We start from the raw sequence: 21690 nt of genomic DNA, 5'->3' as shown, positions 1-21690 counted from the left end.
CAAAAAATAAACAAAGAAAAAACCACAAAACAAAAATGGCACAGTGAGTTAAATTTGGGCATTTTTTTCAGCCCTTGTGATGGTGCACTGAAGATTTTGGATCTTGAGTTTTCTTTGATGTCAGCATTTCTGTATGATCCAAAGTGAAGGGTTTGTGTCTCTCATGCACACACAACATAGAGGAAACTCTCCTAGATCCCTTGTACTAGCTGACATGGTTACCTGCAGACAGCACTTGTTTTTCAAATCCCATTTTGAGATACTTAAATTTCTTCATCTGGTATATATGGTACTTAAATGTCTAACTTACAGGCTCCAGGTATCACAATAAATAAGTCACTCTGGTAGCGTCTTAATTAGCGAGTGCTAGAATATGCCAGAATTCGGAGGTGTTTGGTCCTGCCTTCATCACAGAATCATCTCCTTTCTTCTGTCTGTGGGGTCCCGTGGGGCAAAAACAGTGCTGAGGCCAGCTCAGACTAGGTTTCTACTTTAAATGAGCAAGGAGCCAGGGCTGTAAAACATGGAACTGTTTGCACTTGACGTACTGGAGGAACAGTCTTATTGAGGAAGGTCCTCAGTTTCCACAACAGATAACTTTCCATTTGCTCATAGAGCTTGTAGCTGGAGAATGGTACTAATTTTTTTTTCTCAAACCTGCAGTCTCAAATTACTGTTGACACAATTTTAAAAACCAAGGTTAGCACAGAGCTATGTAAATGTTAACACTATAAAAATAATGATAACATAAAATAATTCTCTACTCACTAGAACTTTTAAAAATCACAACCTAAAATTCTACATTTGAAAAACTTGTAAAATTTCTCAAATAATTTATCCTTACTCCTGTGAAATGCCATTACATTACAAGGGAAAAAGGTATTAATTTGTGGAAGATATGAAAGCATCTAAAATGTGTTTTTATTCCAGAGAAGAGGAAGGAAAAAAAAAAAGAAAATTGGAGGGTACTGTTTTGTGTGCAATTCCCAAGTATATTTTAAAAACAACATTGAATTTTTATAGCCAAATTATATTTTCTGCTAACAGGGACCTGGGGAGGGGTGAATAAGAGAATGATTGACAAATCTTTTAGGGACTGATTTTACAAGATGCTGCGCACCTCCTGATTGCTGCCAATCACTTTCATTTTCTTTCAGTCGATCTGAGAACATATGGCATTATTCAGATGGTGCTGAGCACCTTCAATCACAGTCCTCATAATACCACAACATCCTCATTCTGTGCAAATGTGAGAATTGCTGTTGACATTTTAAATTGGAGGGTTATTTGATCTTTGTCTGGACAAACTCCCAGCTGACATAAATGAATGTTCTGCCTGAGGAAGGATTGCAACAGTAAACAATAAATAATCAATTTTATAAGCACTACTGTATATATATATGAACTATCTGAAATATCAACTTGATTTATAAAATTCCATACCTCTTCCACTTTTATTTGATGGGGAAAAAAACACTGTTCTTGTGGAGAATTGAAGTTTAGTTTACTCTCAGTGCAAATTTTGAAAAGTGAAAACTGTGGGTGTTATGTGCACAAGGCAGTTGACTTAAAGAGATTAGAAAGGCATTTAATTTAAAAATAAAATTTCAAAAATCAATTTCAACATACTGATTTGTCCTGCATTACAGTTACCTGTAGAGATCCTCTAGTCATGTCTATCTGTTTTTGATGCCTCTACAGAATAACTGTCCAGCATCCTCTGCCCAACCAATCAGAATGTAGGAAAATCTACCGATATGACGGAATCTACTGTGAATCTACCTACCAGAAGTATGTTGAAATCTGTGTGAGTCTTGCCTCTAGCTCGTGCATTTAGTGCTCGTGCTCTCCTGCTATTCCGAAATTACACGTGTGTTGAAACCGTACACTTCTTGTGTGCAAAACCTCTACAGCAGTGACAGAAGTATGTTGTTTAATTCTTTGGGATTGTGCACTAAAAGCTAAAAAGCAAATAAAAACCCCTAAGACTTTACTAAATCTCTTAGGTATGCTTCTGTACAGTGCAATAAACAAGAGTGTGCACGCTAGAAAATCTAGGCAAAATGTATTGCACAGGTGCTTCACATCTTAGGGATTTGAAAGGTGTGTTATGTATAAATTAGCTGTCACTTTTTTTCAGTCATGTAATGGAATGATGAGTTGTAATTTGCATAATCCTTTAAGAAGTCAAATTATACTGTCATGTAGCAGACTTAACATGCTAGCTAGGATTTCATAGCTTTGCAGCTAATTAGTATGTACCTTACAGGACAGTTAAATTGAAGTTGAGTCCTCTTTCTTTGCAGTCATTTGCCTTTGTCCGTTGCCCTAACAGAGCCTGATTTTGTGCGTAACTCAAGATCATTACTGGTGCTTCTGACAAAAATGCTACTGCTCTGAGCAGGCAAATGCAAAGGGCTTGACTTCCGTTAGTTTTGCAAGCAGTGAAGTTTCTATTTTACTGCAACAAGGATTTAATTATCTATTTCAACATAGAATCTAAGAGTATATATTTGACAGGTGTGTTGCAGATGATTTTGAGTTAATATATTGCAAATGCATTATGAATTCTCTGTTGTCTCACTGGATTTTGAAAATGCATTCTGTCACTTAGTGTTTACTTTTCATGCTCCAACTATATTCCTGTCTTGTATACCAGTGTTACCATTATCATTCTCTGTATAGCATTTTGTTTTCCAATAACTCCTTAAATTCTAAAATTTAGTTGTACTTTGCATTAAAACAAAATGTTTCTTTGGCAAGGGCAGTCATACTCATTACAGTTTTTTAGATCATATTCTCTTATTCCCTCTTTTGATTCTATAACCTGCTGCTTGTTTCCCAAATCTTTTCTTTTAGTAATAGGTACAACCACATCAGTAAAAGCTGTTACTTGGATGTAAATGAAGACTATCGTTTTGGTTTACAGAAGTGAGAGGAAAAGAGCAATCTAGATTTATCAAAATAATTACAGCATCAGTGTAACTTGGTGAGCCAAAATGAAAATCTGACCTCTTGCTTGGCTTTTTTTTTTTTTTGTGAATGGCTACTTTTGGTGTGAGATATGACTTATTTCTGATTTACACAGACATAAAGGTTTGCTGGACTTTTTGTATTTTTCATGACTCTTCCCTTCTAGCTCTCTAAATAATGGCAGTGTCCAGGGTAACTGAAGCAGTCTGCATCTAGTATAATTTCAAATGTTACCACAGAACTTAATTTCAGTGTTTTTGCTTCTCTTGTAAGTTCAGTAAGCATAAAAATATATTCATTTATTTAAACATATGAAACAGATTTGTTGTGCAATATTTATATCAGTTTTTAGAACAACTTCAAGATTTTGAAACTTTGCGGAAATAAGAAAACTTGGCACAGTTTGTCATGAGTGTTAAATACGGTGATAGCTTCACTCTGAATGCTGCAATATAGTTGATTATCTAGACTTTTTTTTTTAACTAGATATAAGTTATAATTGGTATACTTAAAACAGCTAGCTGTGCTGCCCACAAAACGAAATAATTGATGCTCCTTTGCAATTGCAAATAAAAATTTCCAAAAAAGTTATTTTGCCAAAAAAGGGGCAAAATCGAAAAATCAGACTGCCCATGAAACAGTGTTGATTTTTATATGTTTTCCATTCCTGAAATGTGAATTATGAAGTAATATAGCTCAGTTCATCTTGCTTGTAAAATACATGGATTATTTTAGGAAGCTAACAGCTAGATTTTTCTGGAGAAGATATAGAGTCCTTTTTCATTAATGAATTTTTTCTCCCGGTTCTACTTCCACACTGCTTAAGGTCTCTCAGGCATTCTTTCTGTCTTTTTCCCAATGGATGTTTTTGATAATTTGTTACTGTAGTAATTTGTTTCCAAAAATGTAACAACTGTTCACTAATCAAGGAAAAAATAAATCAAGCTATTTTTTTAATACTTTGAAAGCCTTTACCTCTAGTGTTTCAAGAAATATGAACATTTGGTACTAGATGTTTATGTGCATCTCATATGCTCAGTCTGTCCCCTGATTAGGTTGGGAAAAGAACAGTAGATCTAAAAATGCCACTAGGTATTAACAGAAATGGCTGTGTGAATCCTTTCTCATGCAGGATAATTTTTGGGCTGGGCTCAAAGCAGCAAATTGTCTTATTCTGAAAGCTAAGGCAATTTTAAGGGCTGGCCAGATAGACCAGGACAGGACAGAGAATCATGGATTATGGAGCTTGACTTTTTTCCCTCTAGTCCTTTTAAAATTAAAAGATGTATTATGCAGAGTGCCTACTCTAGACTTATGGTTAAGCATGTACCTGCTAAAAGTATTTTGTGTAAAGCTACTTAGCTGTTGAAATAAAGATATTCTGATCCTTTCTGTAAAAAATTTAAAGGCTTATACCTTGACCTTTTATGCCAAAAATACTTTTCAGAAAACCTTTGGGGAAGTAACATTTATAAGCAGATTTTAGTGCCAATAAATACTGGAAATAACTGTTTGTAAAAAGTAAACATATTTTAGTAGTGCTAAAAAAAAAATTGCAGAAAGGTTTTTGTGGCACAAAAAAAAGTTCTTGAGCTGGCCTAATGGTTACTTTAGCTAATATATGTAAAACGGGCAAAATAGTAAATATTCTTACACAGATTTCTCTAGACTATTTATGATATTCTTCCAACTGAGTCTCATAGCTACTGCTGGATTCCTTGCTTGGAATGCAGTGGAACATACAATTTCAAAAGATGGTGGCAAAAGACAACAGATTCCTCTCCTACTAAATTGGCCCCCACCTTGGTTGTCATGGGCCTGTGTGGGTTTTTTTAGATCCCTAAATGTATAAATATGCTCTTTAAAAAGTTCTAAAGTAAGCTTCAAAATCATTACAAATAATTTTGATGTTCACAAGTGGTACAGACTTGTCTCAAGCTATGGAGGTAAAACTAGAGGTCGATCAGTTACTGGCCTGGAATACAGCTGTCCATCAACTCCTGAGTATTCCCCTTTTCCAGTGCCCCTAGCTGTAGCAAGGTATGTCTAGGCTCTTGATTTCTGACGTCAAACAAAATTGACAACAAAATGATATATTTCTCGTTCGGTTCGAACTACTTTGTTATAACCAAACTGCCAAGGTTTTTCTCTTTGCCCAGATTGAAAAATCTTTCTTCTGCTTGCTCAGACACCCCTGGTTTGCACTTTTTGTCACCTTTATGGAGTGCCAAACAGTGAACGAAGCATGGGTAGATGATTTCCAAAGACACCTCAAGAGGAGCAGAGCTATTTGCCCATGCTCTCATTTTATTTGTTACTAAGTTACAAAGAATACTGGTATGTCAAAAAAGAGTGGTTTTGCCTGTCTGTGGGGGACCTGTTGAATACAAGAAGAGGATATTTCAGGTTTTTTTTGTTCTCAACCTGGAAGCCACTTCACAGAATGATGCTCAGGGTATCACCTGGGTGGCTGTTGTGTGTTATCTCCCAAGCAAGGGTGGAAGAATCATCTCTACCTTACTTTGTCTTGTCCATACAAGACAAATCTCTACCTTACTTTGTCTTGTCTCTCTTCAGGAATATAGAGAACAGGGAAGAGTTCTGCAGTAATCTATTTCTTCTGAAATCAAGAGCATAGAATAAAGATGTCAGGAAAACACCTAGTTCATTTAAATCCCACAGATACAGCTATGGTCATCTTAGCTCTTTTTATTTCTCAGCAAGTTAGTGAAATGAACATAGAAAGAAAGCTCAGTGATTTCAGTCTAAGGGGTGCAATCTGTCCTGGAACATGTAGCTTGGTTACGTATGCATTTTCATCCTGAGTCTGTAAATGCTCAAAGCATCTCAGCTTCATAGACCAAAGTAAGCCCCTGTCAGACTCCATGTTGAATCAAACGCATAAATATTTCTACAAATGAGAAAAAGTAGCAAGTCTAAGCTAGTCTATTCAGCCTCTAAAGGCTTGGATTCAGATTTATATATTTATCAGATTGATATAACAAAAGCAGGATTGGTTTGCATACATGAGAAATCTAATGGCCATACTGGTCAACATAAATGGGAATATAAACCTGGGGTTTCTAGTGAGGGACTTCAAGTAATTGCAGAAGGTGGGAAGATGGGTGCTTGAAGTGGTCTGCAGTGCCCATCATCACCATAATGGGGATAAAGCTGTAAAAACCCTGCAGAAGGGGAGCTAGTTGTTCCAGGTGGAGACCCATGCCTTTATCAAAGTGGTTAGAATCTCCAGCTGCCCCCCTGGCAGCTGGGCCTGCTGGGACAGGTCAGTATAGTCATTTAAGCAGCATAGAAAGGCTGCTGATGGCCAAGCAGGTGCTATTTTTCTCCATCTTGTTTCTTAGTTGTGGTGCTGCTCATAAATTGACTTGGCAAGACTTTTCAGAATTTTCGTTTGTTTATTCTGACTCATCTGCAGTTATATAGCTAAGGAAAAGATACAGTGGTCTTAAACAATTATTTTAGCTCCAGGAAAAACATATAACATGTAAGACAACAGGACCGTCATTCAGGCTAAGGCTGTAGGGTACCTGAATATTTTTTTCAGCAATGTCTTCAGGATCCCATGTTTAGGGGTTAACTTAAGAGAGAGCAATTGAAGAAGCTGCTATTTAGTTTGCTCTGCTCTAGTAAAACAGGAAGGAGAGGCTGCATCTTCTTTCACAGTGGATTTCACTTTGCAGCAATGTCCCATCACTGCACAGCTTGATTTTATTTCTCACAATGTGAATTTAATAGGTGTATTTGAAGAAGATTCTAGATATCGCCTCTTTATAAATTTGACCTCTCAGAAAATTTTGAAAGCTTATAACCCAATTCATTCTCTATCAGCAAAATGCAGAGAAGCCGCTGCTATACTCGTGTGACAGGCTTTTAACATAAGTCAACTGATCCTTACAGCCTCAGTGTGAGGCTGCCTGGAAAAACTTTATCCGTTACCACTGCCTATGTTTGCTCTTGCCTTTGTGTAGCATTGAGCAATCTGTGGGTCCTCTGTTCAGAGGTGTTCTAGAGGTCTTTTGCAGGAAGAAAAAAGGTGTCATTAGCCAAATTTAAAACACATTCAAAAGTAAGCCAATGTCTTGCTTAGAAGTAAGACGTGAGTGGGCTTTCTCTGGGTAAGAAATGAGATTAGCAGTGGTACTTTAAAATGATTAGTGATCAGTTGCTAGTGTTAACTTGAACCTCTAATCCTTGGCTGATTGGAGCATTTGAGAGAACAGCACTCAAAATATAATTTTTTAGTAACAGAAATTTTGTCATATTTTGATTATGATACTGTTAGATATTGCACTGGTTTGAAGTTTTACTTTGAGATTAATGGGAGGTAGCCTGGATAGAGAGTAGGTGTGATGCATGCATGTTACCTGAAAATTTTCTTCCACTGAAAAATTCCTATTTAGGTTTAGAAAATGCTGTGCAGTCTGTAATTCAAATCAAATTTTGAAGATTCACTTAAGCTTTGCAGTATCAAATTGTAATATATATTCTGAGTCAAATTCTGAAGTGAATTTTGTATTGGTCAATTGATGAATTAGGCAATTACCTCCATTATACCGTCTGGGTCTTCAGGTCCTGTGACCACACCCTTTCATTAGGATATTAGTCACAGTTTGCTAATTCCCTGTTAAGACAGGTTTTTTTGATATTGTACTAAAATTGCTTTTGCATTTCTTTCTCATTTCAAATACAAAGGGGTCTTTTCGTTTTGTTTGTTTCATGGGGCTTGTTTTGATGGTGTTTTTGTGGTGTGGTTTTGTGGTGTTTTGTTTCAGTTGTTTTTTCTTTTTTCACAAGTCATATTACTGGTTTCAGAAATGGAAAGATCAATTCAAATTATCTGTGACTGAGCTATTTTGTGTATTCAGCAATACAGCAAGGTTTCACTTTTCCCATGCTCTTTCGGTAATTTGCTGCTTTGCACAAATACAGAAGCATTAATACCAAGTATATCTAAAATATGACTTGGGAAAGGAGTGAGCAGTTCATTTGGCTTACTAACAACTTAAGTGATCATTCCATAACTTGGGAAAGGGGAAATAATTGTCCCGCAAATATAAGGAACTAGCTAAATACATGCTTAAAAGCTCAAATAACTAGAAGGGTTTGTGGTATCAAAGCTGTCCTGGAGCATTTTAAGTATGCTTTTGAATGATAGAGTTCCCACTTTTTGTCTTCATCTGCTTTAAAATAACTATATAAGATACTGACATAATATTGCAACTTCTGCTTCTTTTTAGAAGGAAAATGCTGGATATAAAAACTTCAGGTGAAAGAAAATCCTGCTTCTCTTTAGATGAACAGTACTTACTATTTATTAGTTAAGTATTGTTACCTTATTTTCTCTCTGAATTTTATTAATTTTATGCAGCAGAAGCATGAAAAATCTAGCATTAAGAAGCTGAAAAGTTCTCCTTTAATATTCATGATACTTCTCATTTCCTCCCACCCTTCCATTTAAATATCTGTAGACAGTAAACCAGTAATCGTTTATCCTCCTCTTTGACACAGATTCCTCATTTTTTAGCAAGGCAAGTTTTCCAGAATTTGAATGCTTCTTGTAGCTGATTAAGGATTTCTAGTTTGAATACCAGTATAGTCCTTTGGTTGTTCCTGTGGGAATGCTCGGGGATCACAGAAATAAACTAGAACCATGTTGCATGCTGTTTGAAACAGAAAGATTCTGTCTCAACATCGGTAGTGATTTATATAATCCTTTCCTATTGCTACTCTGTGTTTACGTCCTTGTACATCAAAGGATCTTTTTCACTGCTCTAGCCAGGGTATTGCACTGTGGGCTAATATTAATTTGGTTATCCACCATCATCCATATGCCTCCTTCTAGCTTATTATATTGTCTTTGTTTGGAATGTGTGCTCTTAGTTATGAGATAGACAGCTTTGTGCTCAGCTGTGTTAAGACACATCTTATTCAGGTGAGCCCAGGCTGCCATGCAATCTGTGGAACTGACAACTCCCTGGTATTTACCATTTTATTATCTTTTGTGTCATCTGCAAATTTTACTGGGAAGGATTTCATGTTTTCTTTCATATCACTGATTTATTCTCCTGCACAGGTACTCCGTAGGGAATAAAGGGCTCATGGAGTTCTTTCCCTGCACAGAGTACTTGGGGTAGATCTAATCCATATATCAGAGCCGCTGGTTCATAATGTCTGGGAGCAGATTAGGGCTGCCGGCACTGATGAGTTGCAACCAGGCAGGGGCAGTGAGTCATGAGCACACTCTTTACTTGCAGCAGTATGAGATGGCTGCAGCCTTCTTTCAAGTAATGTGAGCTTGTTTCACACAGTGACTTTGTTGAAATATAGAGACAATTCTCTTTAGAAAATCTGTGTTTGTAGTGATGGCTACTAGTGAACTCCTTTTTTTTTGTTGTTTGTTTTGAAAGCTGTTTCTGGAAACAAACCTAGATTATTTGCAAATGGTTAGCAAATTTAGAGACTGTGTTTATCTAAAAAGAAGAGCAAGTAGGTAGTTTTTGGAAACCCTAAAATCTTTCATATTAGTTTTCTTCATTAATTAGTTATTTTTAATTTATTTTCTAAATGGTGCTTTTATTTAGAAATGCGTGTGTTTTTTGGATGATTGGAAGATTAAATGATGAAATCAGCAAGCGTAAGGCTTTATTGAAAAAAAAAAAGTTCAGAGTTTTCTGAAAATGGACCTTTTGCTTAACATTTTGTTCCTTATTCTTCATCCACCTCCCAAACTGGGAACCTCAAGATCACGTTCTAAATATTGGGGTTTTTTTAAATTATTATTTGACTACTTAGAAGCCCTTCACATTGCTGTGTCTTACCTAGTTTTAAGGCTTAAGTTGTTATTTAATAATCAATGAATTCTTCTACCTGGCCATAGGGTTTTACGATGTAAAAGTGACACAGCTCTTGTTTCACATCCAGATACAGCCATATCACTAAACTTTGAACTTGTTTATAAAGAAACTGTTATCATACACATGCTATAATTCTGTTATGATAGTGATACTTGTAGTCAGTTTAAAGTATTTAACACTTGATTTGCTTTCCCTTTAAGTCAAATAGTGCTCCAGTTAAAACGTGAAAATTTCTCTAAGTCTGCATCATGTCAGACTGGTACACAGGAAACAAGACGTGCATTGCATTCTGTAAAATTTTATTTTTGTTGTTGTACAGATATTCATATGATGTTTGTGGTCTTAAAAGTTCCATGTTCATGCTCACACATGTACATATATGCACACACATAGAATATGCACTTTTGAAAAGAAATGAAATTCAATAATTTTAAAGAAAAATACAATGAAACATAAAGCATACTTCTGTCTAAGTGCAATAGGAAGGTGACAATTTTTAATTGTTTTAGCAATGAAGTGATTCTCTATTATTGTTCTAAAAAGCTAACAAAAAAATATCCCAACCCCCAAAACAACAAATAACAAGAAAACCACTGTACCATATGAACTAAAAATTATAAAAATAAGGTTTGCCCTTAATTTCTGGTAAATAAAGAATAAATTTTTTGCGGATGCCAAACAAAAAATTTGGTCAACAAGAAGGAAAGACACAGTCTGTCACACTTAAAATTTTCTGAACATTGACCAACAGGAGACCCAGGAAAAGAGATACTTTTTCCTGTTATAGTTACACTGAACTTTGTCTTACGGTTTCATAAGTGATGTTGGGTCTGTGCCATCTTTGAGATTACAGACTGTGATGCAGAGTAGTTTAAGATGCTGTATCATGTACCATTTAATCAGGCTGCACTACTTACAGTATGTGTTGTGTACTGGGAATAATTTGCGTGTAGTCTTTCCAGCTGCATCTATATAAAAGGTGAAATTCCCCTATCTCTGCACAAAAGTCAGCTAAATGGACTGTGGGGAATGGAGCAGCAGTTGAATGAATTAATTTCATGTAGCTGTCCATAGCTAGCTGTGACACTGGAGTGTGTTTCCTCCACAGCTGACTCACAGCCAGGATCCGTACACATCTTTGTGCAGGTCTTAAGCTGCCAAATTTCAATACATTGATCGATTATCTCCTTCCCTAGAAGTGTCCTGTATAGTTTTCCACCCTCTTGCTAAATTCCAGTGATTCATTTACTGCCCAGGGCAGTAGTTCTGCAAGCCTTGTGATTGCACTGGACTTCGTTAATTGTGGTTATTACCTTTGCTACCTCAAGGTCATTGCAGTGTTAGGACAGGCTGCTGTCTGTGCCACTGTCGCCTTCTGCATATCCTTTCATGTAAGCCACTGTACATCCTGCTTCACGTGGCTGGAAGAGAGGGGCTGTTGTGCAGCTCCACTTTTGAAAAATTTGTCATTTCTGTGAATGCTCTCCACTGGCAGTTCTCAGTGAGGAAACATATAGATGGTCCAGGGACAGGGAAAGAGCAGAGATTTTCAAGCTGTAAAGACTTTGTGTAACCAAACTGCAGGGTGCAATGAGTTTGGTAGCCTGGTAGTCCTGGGGCTGTCTGAAAACATCACAGGGCTGCAGACACTCTGCACTGGGCTGTACACCTGTCACCCGTGTAACCAGTGATCAGTACTAATCAATGGATTGGTTGTAACTTGCTTTGGTACAGCATGTACCATTGCTTTGTCTAGCAGTATTTTCTTTGCATCAGGAATGCTGCTGTGCTCTACATTTTGAGCTAGATGTTACACTAAAAAGGGCATTCATATTTTGCTAACTTGGCAGGTTGAATGGGTTTTGTTATTCAGTAGATACAGAGGGAAATACTGAACTAAGATTAAGAGCAGAATGCAAGCCAAGTCTATAGTGTATTTTGGTATAGCTTGATCAATTGGAGCTATCTCAGTGATGTAGTATCCCGCTTGGACAAAGATCCATCAGCAGAAACCTCTACACATATACTATTTTACTTGCAAAACTGTTCTTTTACTGATATTGCTTGTTTTGCTAAAAAGTGATGACATTCCTGTATGAGTCTAAAGCTGATCTTTGCTGACATAGCTGATTATATGCTTAGCGCTTTGCCACAGTGGTGTACCAAGATTGCTCTATTGGCAAAATGCTCCTAATGCCGACCTCATCTGATTTTAGTAATTCAGTATTCTTGATTTCAGAGCTCAACAAAATAAGACTCCTATTGTAGAATTTGAAGGGACATTAGTTGCTCCTTGACTCTGTAGTGAATAATCATTGGGATAAAGAGACTCAAGAGCTGTACTGCATTTAAAAATCAATCCTATTTTTCATAATATAATTAAATTTTTTTGTCATTTCATATATTCTTGTTGTAGACTTGCATTAAGGGTGAGAAACCTAATCATCTGAGTTGCTTGACCTATTTTACTTATTTCAGTTTTGGTCTCCACAGAATCCTTCTGATGATGTCATTTGCCTGATTGTGACAGTGCTAAATCTCACATGGTTATCTCCTCTGCCTTGAAATCAAATGATGTAAACAAAAACTTTCCAAAAGTATTCTGATCTTTTTCACCCCCTTGAAATCTCTTAACTAGTATTGCAGTGAAAAGCCTGGCAATCAGAATCTAGTCAGGCACAATGCCTTGCTGTGTGCTTTGGGCAACACCTAGATCTTATGCGTAAGGGAGCATTTTATGGTTATCATAGCAGGAGGCCTTCTTGCTTCCTGGGGCAGCAGCTTTTAGAGCTGCTGCGTTGCTGCTTGATTACTGGTGATGGTTATGTTACATGCTGGACCCAGCGTGACTGAGACAGTTCTGATTCATATCACTCTGGGGAACATCAGGCATGTATCCAGATCATGCATCAGCGGTGACTGTGGCATTGAAATTGCTGGAAAAGGCATGGAATCAGATAATCATCCATAAATGAGTACTGCTGAATGACTGTGAAGTTCTCAGCTGGTAGATTTGTATCTTATGGGATCATGGTACTGTGTAATAAGTAAAAGCTCTTAAGTTTATTAAACAGGTTAAGGCAACTTCATTAGATAGGGATTTTTCCATTGTTGATGTTGACTTATTTTTACCTCACCTCCTCACTAAGTGAGTGCATTTAGTTATAAAAAAAAAAAAATTGTGTAATGTCAAAAGAAGAGCTAATCAACCGCTCCAGGTCTAGGTTGTATTTTGAAGGTTAAACTGAAATCTAATTGTTGACATTGTCACTAATGGAATGAAATGCATTCCAAAATGTGGAAAATTGCATTAACTTTTCTGAATTTTCTACACTCCAAATTTTTTCATTTCTCTTGCCTAGATATTTTGATGCATTCCTGCAGCATTGCCTATTTCACAAGAATAAAACTAACCCAAGCAATGAACTATTCATCCTTCCCCCTAGTTTACACCAGATACACTCCATTTTAGGTTCAAACCAAGGAATAGATTACCTTAATTTGAGGGAAACTCTGCTCATAGAATCTTTTAAGAATTCACAAGAAGGAAGATCATATAATGAATTGGCTGACTCTTCAATGCATTGGTTTTTATAAGAGTAAGTCCCCTTTTCCTCAGGAGCGGTTTAAGGAGCTTGTGACCTCTGAGCTTCTAGGCTTGTAGAGCCTCCTGAGCTGAGTGCTCTTCAAGGGATAGTTAGCACTAGCCAAACAGATCCTGTGAGTATCTGTACAGGGACTTGGTGGCACAGCAGCGATATGGTCATGGTTGTAAGTAGGAGTTTTGTTGTTTTACTTGCTTCTGGAGAACACCCCAGTCCTGAGGCGTGTGGTCTCACTCCTGAATGCCGATGAACACTCTCTCTGTGTGCTGTTGGGATGTTTGCAATAAGCTGGAGTGTAGCAGAAAATGCTGTTCAATGTCAGGCTCTGTAGAGGGGAAGTAGGGCTTTACAAGGGCTCCACTGCTCTCAGGGTTGATGCTCTACATGTTCCAAGTGCACTTGCTGTAAAGATAAGACATACCTCTTTACAGATACATATTTGATAAGATATTGGTAATTTGGTGAAGTACAGTAAAATTCATTCTGGTATGTAGCTTCTAGATTAATTTTGTTTAAACTTTCCCCATGTTCTTATCTAAGACTAGTTTTTAAATCTTAAAGTAAGTGCTTACTGATAGTTATCGTGTCTCCTATTTGTACCCACAATACAATATTTATGACTTTGTACTTTGACTTTCTTTGATGACTCTTATGTGCAGGTATTTTTGATTGACAAACAACTAAATTCAGTTTGGATGACCAAATCCAATGTATGCAAATATCAGCCCTTTATTGCTATGTTTAAGCAAAATTTTACATCTGCATTAGAATGAAAAACATAGTTTGATTTGATACAGGTGTTGCATATTGCATGAAGGTAGCAAGATGACATTCAGAACAGCAAGTTATTTTATTTTAGGCCAAATGCAGTGGTAACTATAAACCAGAATTAACTATTTCCTTCCCTCCCCCTTCATGCTTATGTTTTGATACTGAAATTCTCCCCAACACTAACTGATATTACTAAGTAGTCATTGCAATCCCCATAGCTTCCTCTACGCTGCTTGTACTCACTGCTTCTCAACCTCCAGCCCTAGAAAGATGGCTACATTCTTTGTTGGGGCAGGGACATCCCTCTGCAGAGCCTTGGAGGGTGCTTGGATAGGTAGATTGGTGCCTGGTAGTGGTTTTAATGTACCTGTCACTTTCAACAGTGTTTCTCTTGGCTTGAGGCGTGTGTTCAGGAGACCAAAGTATGCATTCCAGATGACACTGCAAACAGTCTCTGCCAGGCAAAACAGGTACATATAATGAAGAAGGAAGATAATTGGGGAACTGTTCAACGTAATTTGATTATGGTCTCAGATGCAAGGGACCCAAAAAATACTAGTTAAAACATAAATACTGGTTTTACAATGCTTATTATATGGTAGTGAACAATCCTCTCAAATGTATGAAAATTTAGGTCAGAGTTGTAATTTTTCACTATGCTGGTGGAAAAAAAAGTATTGCGGTAGAATGCACTATCGTGCTATTACTTACAGATCTTTTTCGGCAAGTGGCTTTTCCATGGTGTATCTGAAAGCAGATTTAGAATGTGAAAATCATGCTTTTTTTTAATCTTTGTTCTAGTCAGATGAAAAATATGCCCTTGATTTGTGTATGTATGACACAATTTTCTCAAAATTTCTGCTGTGTGATATCAGTTTTTGTAAGTGTGCAGTGCGTGTTTTTTCTCTGAGCCTTTTTTAACCCCTTTCCCCATATACTCACCATCTTTCAATAACTGTTAAGTCTGAATACCTTGAATGATGGTTTTTTTTTGTTATTTCAAGTCTTCTATGTCCTTAAACCCCAAGAATATGCTTTCTCTCTCAGCAATATTTCTTGAAAACGAAAAGTGCTGTCACACTTATACTTTTTAGTTCCTGTCAGAATAATTGGGTGGCTTTTCCAGAAATTTTTTTCAAATTGTCAAAGGAAGATTTGATTTAATACAAGTTCAATAAGATCTATCTTCCTTGAGATGAATAGGTCTTTATTAGATAGTTAAAGGTAAGGGCAACTACTATTTAAGTTGCCATAAGACTGGCCTCATATTTGCCTTGTCTTGTATAGTCACTAATTCCTGGGTGCATAAAATCCTATGTAGTTGGAACAGCAGCATTTTACCTATTCTGCCAACTCTTTCTCTTTCCCTAGCTATTTGTCATACTACAGTTTAAAAAGGCTATGTATAATATCTGTAGCACATTTATCAAAGAATATTTGTGATGGAAGGCAGTTCACTGTTTGCAATTTAGAAACTCAGTGTAAATAAGTAGGTATTTAGGACAAGTACCGTCTGGATATGTGGGTGGATCATCATTTGAGTCTGTAGCTTGCGCTGAGTAGCTAATTCTGTCTGCAGACATGTGTGAGTTTGGTTGTCACACTAGTGTGTACATGTATCTTTATCCAGGGACCCACAAACACGTATGACAGAAAAGTTAAATCATCCCCATTTGAGTCATAGTTTGCCTATTCAAAGAGAGCTCAGAAGAGTAGAAAAAAGGACATCTGTTAATTCCAATTCTTTAAAACTGCAGAGCCAGGGACACTGGCTTGAACCTGAGAGGGTTGAATGGGTAACATGCTTTCTGAGGCAAATGAAACTTGTGCAAGGTAAAGGGGCAGGGTTCCTGGTTAGCTGCAAGTCAGCTGAAGCAGAAGAAATGTGGCTGAAAAGAATAGCACAGGCAGTGGCTGTCTGTTGTGTTGGTGAGGGGACAGAGGCAGGTGTGGACAGTCTTGTGGTCCTCAAAGGTACTGCTTAATATTCAAGCAATTCTCATGCGTGACAGGGGAACTTAAGAACTGTATTGTCCACAGCCTTGTGTACTAGGAAAGTCAAGGGTACTTTGGAACACATGGAAAAATCTGTATATCTTTTTCTTCATCTTCTGTGTGTACTGGAAAGGATGAGGTCAAAACTACAGGAGTTCGTGCTCTTTGCTTCTGCTCCTGACCACTGAAGAACAAGGCTGGCATTGTCTTACAGGAATAGAATAGTCTGTTGTGGAGGAGAAACCAGGAAGATCCATGCCTGGCCATTGTGCCAGCAAAATCGTAAAGAAAATACAGTTTTCTGAGTAGTGGAGGCTTAAAAGCTTGTGGATGTAGTGAAACCGAAACACAATACCTAGATGAGTGGCAAGCAGTCTTTCATGGCTGCTAGGGTGTTATGGATCAGATGAAAGATATTTTGTGTATCAGCTTATTGTTAGAATTTTACAGATTGGTCAGATACACTGAAGATGTGCTGACTGCAGTTGTAACATTTCTGGTAAAGAAAACAAGGCCTCTGAGTTCCATATCCATCTAGAAATCACTTATGGAGAGATTTAACTGCTCAATGCAAGTAGCTAATTGCATTCTCATTTGCAGAGTCAATCAGGACACAGCAGAGGAGCACTTGGTTAAAACACTTCAGTGCCCTTTTCATAACAGCAAGTGAAACACTCTGTTTTGTGGCTTCTCTGGGTTTTTGAGATTTTTGCTGTGGGGTTTTCCAGAGCTCTTTTGGGTGAAGAAAGACTTCCTCATGTAGTGCAGTTTATTTCTGTCCTGGACAGAAAAAATGTCGATGTTTTAATGGCAAAAAGATTCAAATCTGATCCAAGACTATAATTTATTGTTATTAGTTGGTTTTAAAGACTCAGCTTACCTATGTTTACTTGCTGAATGGTTGTGGTTGGTTTTTGATTCAATATACCATGATTCTGATAAAACTTCATTATCTGGTTAGTGGCTAAAATCAGTTTATGATCTAAAAGCAGAATATTTGATTGATTTAAAATCTGGAATATCAGAAACACAAAGGCAGGGAAATCAGCTTTTTGTGACTTCAGAATTTGGGTCCTGGATATATGCTGTGGTATACTGGAAAAATGTATAGAGTTGTCAGATCTAGACAGTGGATTTGCTTCTTTTTCATTCAAACATTTTAGGAAAGGATGATAGAATCCTTGTCTGGTTTTTTTTTTATTTTTGTTGTCTTTCTAGACTTTCATTTTAGTGTGAAGCCTGTTATTGTATCATTAGTATTCTTTTGTCTCAGGAACGTGTCCTGACCCTGCTTTTATCTGCCCGTATTATGTCAGAGGCTTCCATCCAGCCAGACCTGCTGATGGTAGATGTAGCTGTCCAGGTCACAGGTTGCTAGGAGTGTCTGATACCTCTTCAGGAGGCTGGGGCTGACAAAAAGTTATTTTGCAGAAGGTTCGTTGTGGGGGAGGAGCTTTGTCACCCGGTGAGGGAGCTACAGGAAGAAGTGAGCAGGTTGCATAGTACTTGAGTGACCAAATGAGAGAGACCTATTATTTTCAGAGCTGCTATGGTCTCAGGACTCTCAGGAGTCTTCAACCTGCAATACAGTGGAGAAGCAGATGGGCTCAGGATCCTGCGGGGTAATCAGTCAAAGGACCTTTAGCCGAGGGACTGTTAAAGGTGAAGGCTGGAAGCAGGTCACTGCACGTACCAGGAAGAAGGTTCCTTCTCAGAATTTGACAAGTAGGACGGGTAGCTTCTACAGCAGTTGTGAGGCTCTGGAACTAAAAGGCCAGACAACTGATGAGGTGGGCAAAGGTCTTTTTGGGATTGTGCGGCCTCCTAAAATATCTCTACCTGGACCTGGCAATGAGGCTTCCCCTGTTAGCAGGAAAAGGTTAGTTGTAATAGGAAATGCTTTCAAAGGAGAAGGGGGGGTCCAATTTGTAGACCGTACCCACCTCACAGGGAATTCTGCTGTCTCCCAGTGGCTCTGATAAGAGATATTACTGGAAAACTCTCTGGTCTAGTAAGGACCCCCTGAATACTTTCTGTACTGATAGTTCCAACTGGCAGTGACAGAATAACCAAGAGAAGTCTGAGGGCAATGGGAAGAGACTTTCGGGCCCTAGGACAATTAACAGAGGGAACAGGAGCACAGGTAGTGATTTCATTGGTTCTTCCAGTACACTGAATAATATCAATAAGGAATAGACAGATCTGCCAAGTCAATGGATGGCGCTCAGGTTGGTGTCAGCAGAAAAATTTTGGTTTTGTTGACAAAAGGAGCATCCACTCAATATCTGGTCTACTGACAACTGATGGGATGCACCTATCCCAGAGGGGAAAAGGAGTTCTAGCACAGGAGCTAGTGGGGCTTGTTTTAAACTACCTTGGAAAAGGAAAAGCGGAAAAAAAACACGCTCTGTAGTGAGGAATGATGGGATGGTGTGCCAAGAGTGGAGGAAATGAGCAACCTGGGATGGGGCAATGCCTGGATGTATGAACAGACTGGGAAATGAAATGCTGGAAAGCAGTGGTGTGGAAAGGGACCTGGGGGTTCTGGTTGACAGAAAGCTGAATCTGAGCCAGCAGTGCCCTGGCAGCCAGGAGGGCCAGCCCTGCCCTGGGGTGCATCCAGCACAGCAGGGCCAGCCGGGCAAGGGAAGGGACTGTCCTGCTCTGCTCTGCACTGGGGCAGCCTCACCTCGAGGGCTGGGGGCAGTTTGGGGTGCCACAATGTAAGAAAGATATAAAGTTATTGGAGAGTGTCCAGAGGAGGGCAGTGAAAATGTTGAAGGCTCTGGAGGTGAAGCTGTATGAGGAGCAGCTGAGGTCCCTTGGTCTGTTCAGCCTGAAGGAGACTGAGGGAAGACCTCATTTCAGTTGACAGCTTCCTCATGAGGGGAAGAGGAGGGGCAGGTACTGATCTCTGTGATGACCAGTGACAAGGTCACTGGGGAATGACCAAGGGAATGACCTGAAGCTGTGTCAGGGGAGGTTTAAGTTGGGTATTAGGAAAAGGTTTTTCACCCAGAGCTGGGCACTGGAACAGGCTCCCCAGAGAAGTGATCACAGCACCAAGCATGATAGAGTTCAAGAAGAGTTCAGACAGCAGTCTTGGGCACATGATGTGAAGCTTGGGGATGGTCCTGTGCAGGACTCATGATCATTATGGGTCCTTTTCACTTCAGTATATTCTGTGATTGTATTATTGTGTGAAAACATTGTTCTACTTCATCACTGTGGCATAGCTAGGGCTCTTTTTACTTGCTTAAGCCTACTGCAGTCTCTCTGGCCCCACTGTCAATCATCAGCTGGACGCTGAGACGAATTTTTTATAGCAGCTTCTGTCAGTAAAGGGAAAATATTTTGAAAAATACAGTCTAAGACTTGAATGTCAGCCTGCAGAGTGGCCTGGTTAAACTTTGCCAGGTTTGGTTTTGTTTTTTGGTTTCAGGTTTTTTCAATGCAGTTTTTTTCCTAATTAAAAAAATAATAGATTTGAATCTATCTCAAATCTTTTTTTTTTCTATTTGAGATAGATCAAATAGATTTATTTGATCCAGCCCAAATAATAAAGTTAGACTTTCTTGGAAAGGACTTCTAGACTAGCTTACTAAAATTCTTAAGCATCTTCATGAGAGTTTCTGCCTTCACTTTTCTGGTCTCTATAATATGGGAATTCTCAGTGCATTCATGGAGGGGGGCGAACGACTTATGTACTTCAATAGCTCTGTTTTATCCCCTGTAGTCCCCTGTTTTGTTTACTTTTTCAGTGAAAGATTTTTCTGAGGTCCAAAACCCTATAACAGATATTACTCTGTCTCTGAAGGAAGTATTCAAAAAGAGATTCTGTATGTCCTAGCAATTGTATTTAGTCTTTGTGACCAGGGCAAAACACACTCAAAAGACTTAGATAGGCAGGAAGCCATGTAATTTTTAAAACCATTTTGAAAAGGAGTGGTAGAAGCACATGGTGTAATGCCTAGAAAAATCTTGTATTACAAAGCTTCAAACCGTCATTGAGAAGTTGCATTTGTCTCCTGAGCCAGAAAATATTGCTGTCCCACAGCGGCCCTACAGTATTGGAAACTGCATTGAGAAGTGCAGCCTCCTTGTTAGTTGATATAGAGATTAAAATCACTTACCAAGCTATATTATAGTGCATGTTAACAATTTTTAGCTTCCTAAATTGATTCAGTATAATTCTTATGATGGCTTTACCTCATTTCTGGAAGACATACAGATAAGGTGGTACTTCTATGGAGTCTTGCATGTCACAGAGAACCTGCTGTATTTCTGTAGTAGAATTGTGTGGCAGGATTATATTAACATAGATTTTGGAATATTTGAGCTCCCATAGGGTATGGTCTGTGGCTGATACGATATGACATGACTTGCCTTCAACAGTTGTTTTAACAAGATATCGTTCATATAAAATATACCAAGCTGAAAGGCATAACTGAGTGAGTTAAGTAAGAAACACTGGTGGCAAAATTCTTCACTTTCATCTTTATCTGATTAATTCAAGGCTGAGTGTTACAGTGAAAGTCTTTTTAACACAGCAAAGTATTTGGTATGTTTATTTAAGGAGAACCAAATAAAACCAGAAAACATAAAACCCCACCCCCAAAAAGACCTTTTATCATATTCAGTACAAGACCCTTTTTATTAAATTGTTAAACTAGTTGCAAATATATGTGCATTTACTCTAGTCAAAACTCATAGTTCTTAAAATATCTTCACTCCTCCTAAAAACTGCTTTAATAATACATTAATTAACACTTCTGAAGTACTTGGCATATTCAACACAAGATAATTTACACTTCCTAATATTTTAAACTGTGTATGAAAATGTCTAGCATTAGCGAACAGAGAAATACACTGTATGTGAATACAGCATTAAGTGCTAAACATGTAATTTACATGTAGCTCAGTCTTTAATTTATTAAAAATAGATATACTTTGATGTCTTGGTAATAATGCTGATGTTATTGGAATCACTTTTAACATTTTCAAATTCCTGCTGATGGTTTGTTGTGTTTTTTTGTTTTGTTTTTTTAATTGGACCATAAAGACCCTTAGTATCTGTTAATAGCAATATTTAAATTTAGGACTATCGAATGTTAATTTCAGATTTTATGACATAATATTGTACTTTAATTTTTATCTATATTCTCCTTTCACAGAGCTTTTCGTATTGATTGAAAACTATTCAGCCAATTTAATACCTGAATTACTATACTTGCATCAAAAGGCTTTGACTGACCATGTACTTGAGAACAGATTTCAGATATAGACAGCTCTTCACTGTCTCTTGACTTTATGTTGTGGGAAAAGCTTACTACATGAGGATACTAAATGGCTTGAGGGTTTGGTAATGGGATGAGGAGACCTTCACCTTAGGTCACTAGTTTGAGTGCAGCCCAGGTGGGTGGAAACTAAAACCCATTATCATCTGATGGCTCCTGGATGGCCTGTGG

At 37.9% G+C, this 21690-nt stretch overlaps 1 protein-coding gene across 4 annotated transcripts in view; it reads left to right on the top strand.

Annotated features, from left to right (window-relative positions):
• Positions 1-21690, top strand: part of NPAS3 (neuronal PAS domain protein 3) — a 596430-nt gene that overhangs the window by 82559 nt on the left and 492181 nt on the right. For 2 of the 4 annotated variants that reach the window (XM_040067722.1, XM_040067721.1), the window contains exon 2: positions 1702-1791. The exons of the other annotated variants lie outside the window; for them this stretch is intronic. In XM_040067722.1, the coding sequence (XP_039923656.1) occupies positions 1702-1791 (90 nt within the window). The remainder of the gene's footprint in view (positions 1-1701; positions 1792-21690) is intronic. 4 annotated transcript variants of the gene reach the window in all.

Source organism: Hirundo rustica, chromosome 6 (assembly GCF_015227805.2).
Source record: "Hirundo rustica isolate bHirRus1 chromosome 6, bHirRus1.pri.v3, whole genome shotgun sequence".
Taxonomy (NCBI): domain Eukaryota; kingdom Metazoa; phylum Chordata; class Aves; order Passeriformes; family Hirundinidae; genus Hirundo; species Hirundo rustica.
This window is presented reverse-complemented; position numbering and strand designations above follow the sequence as displayed.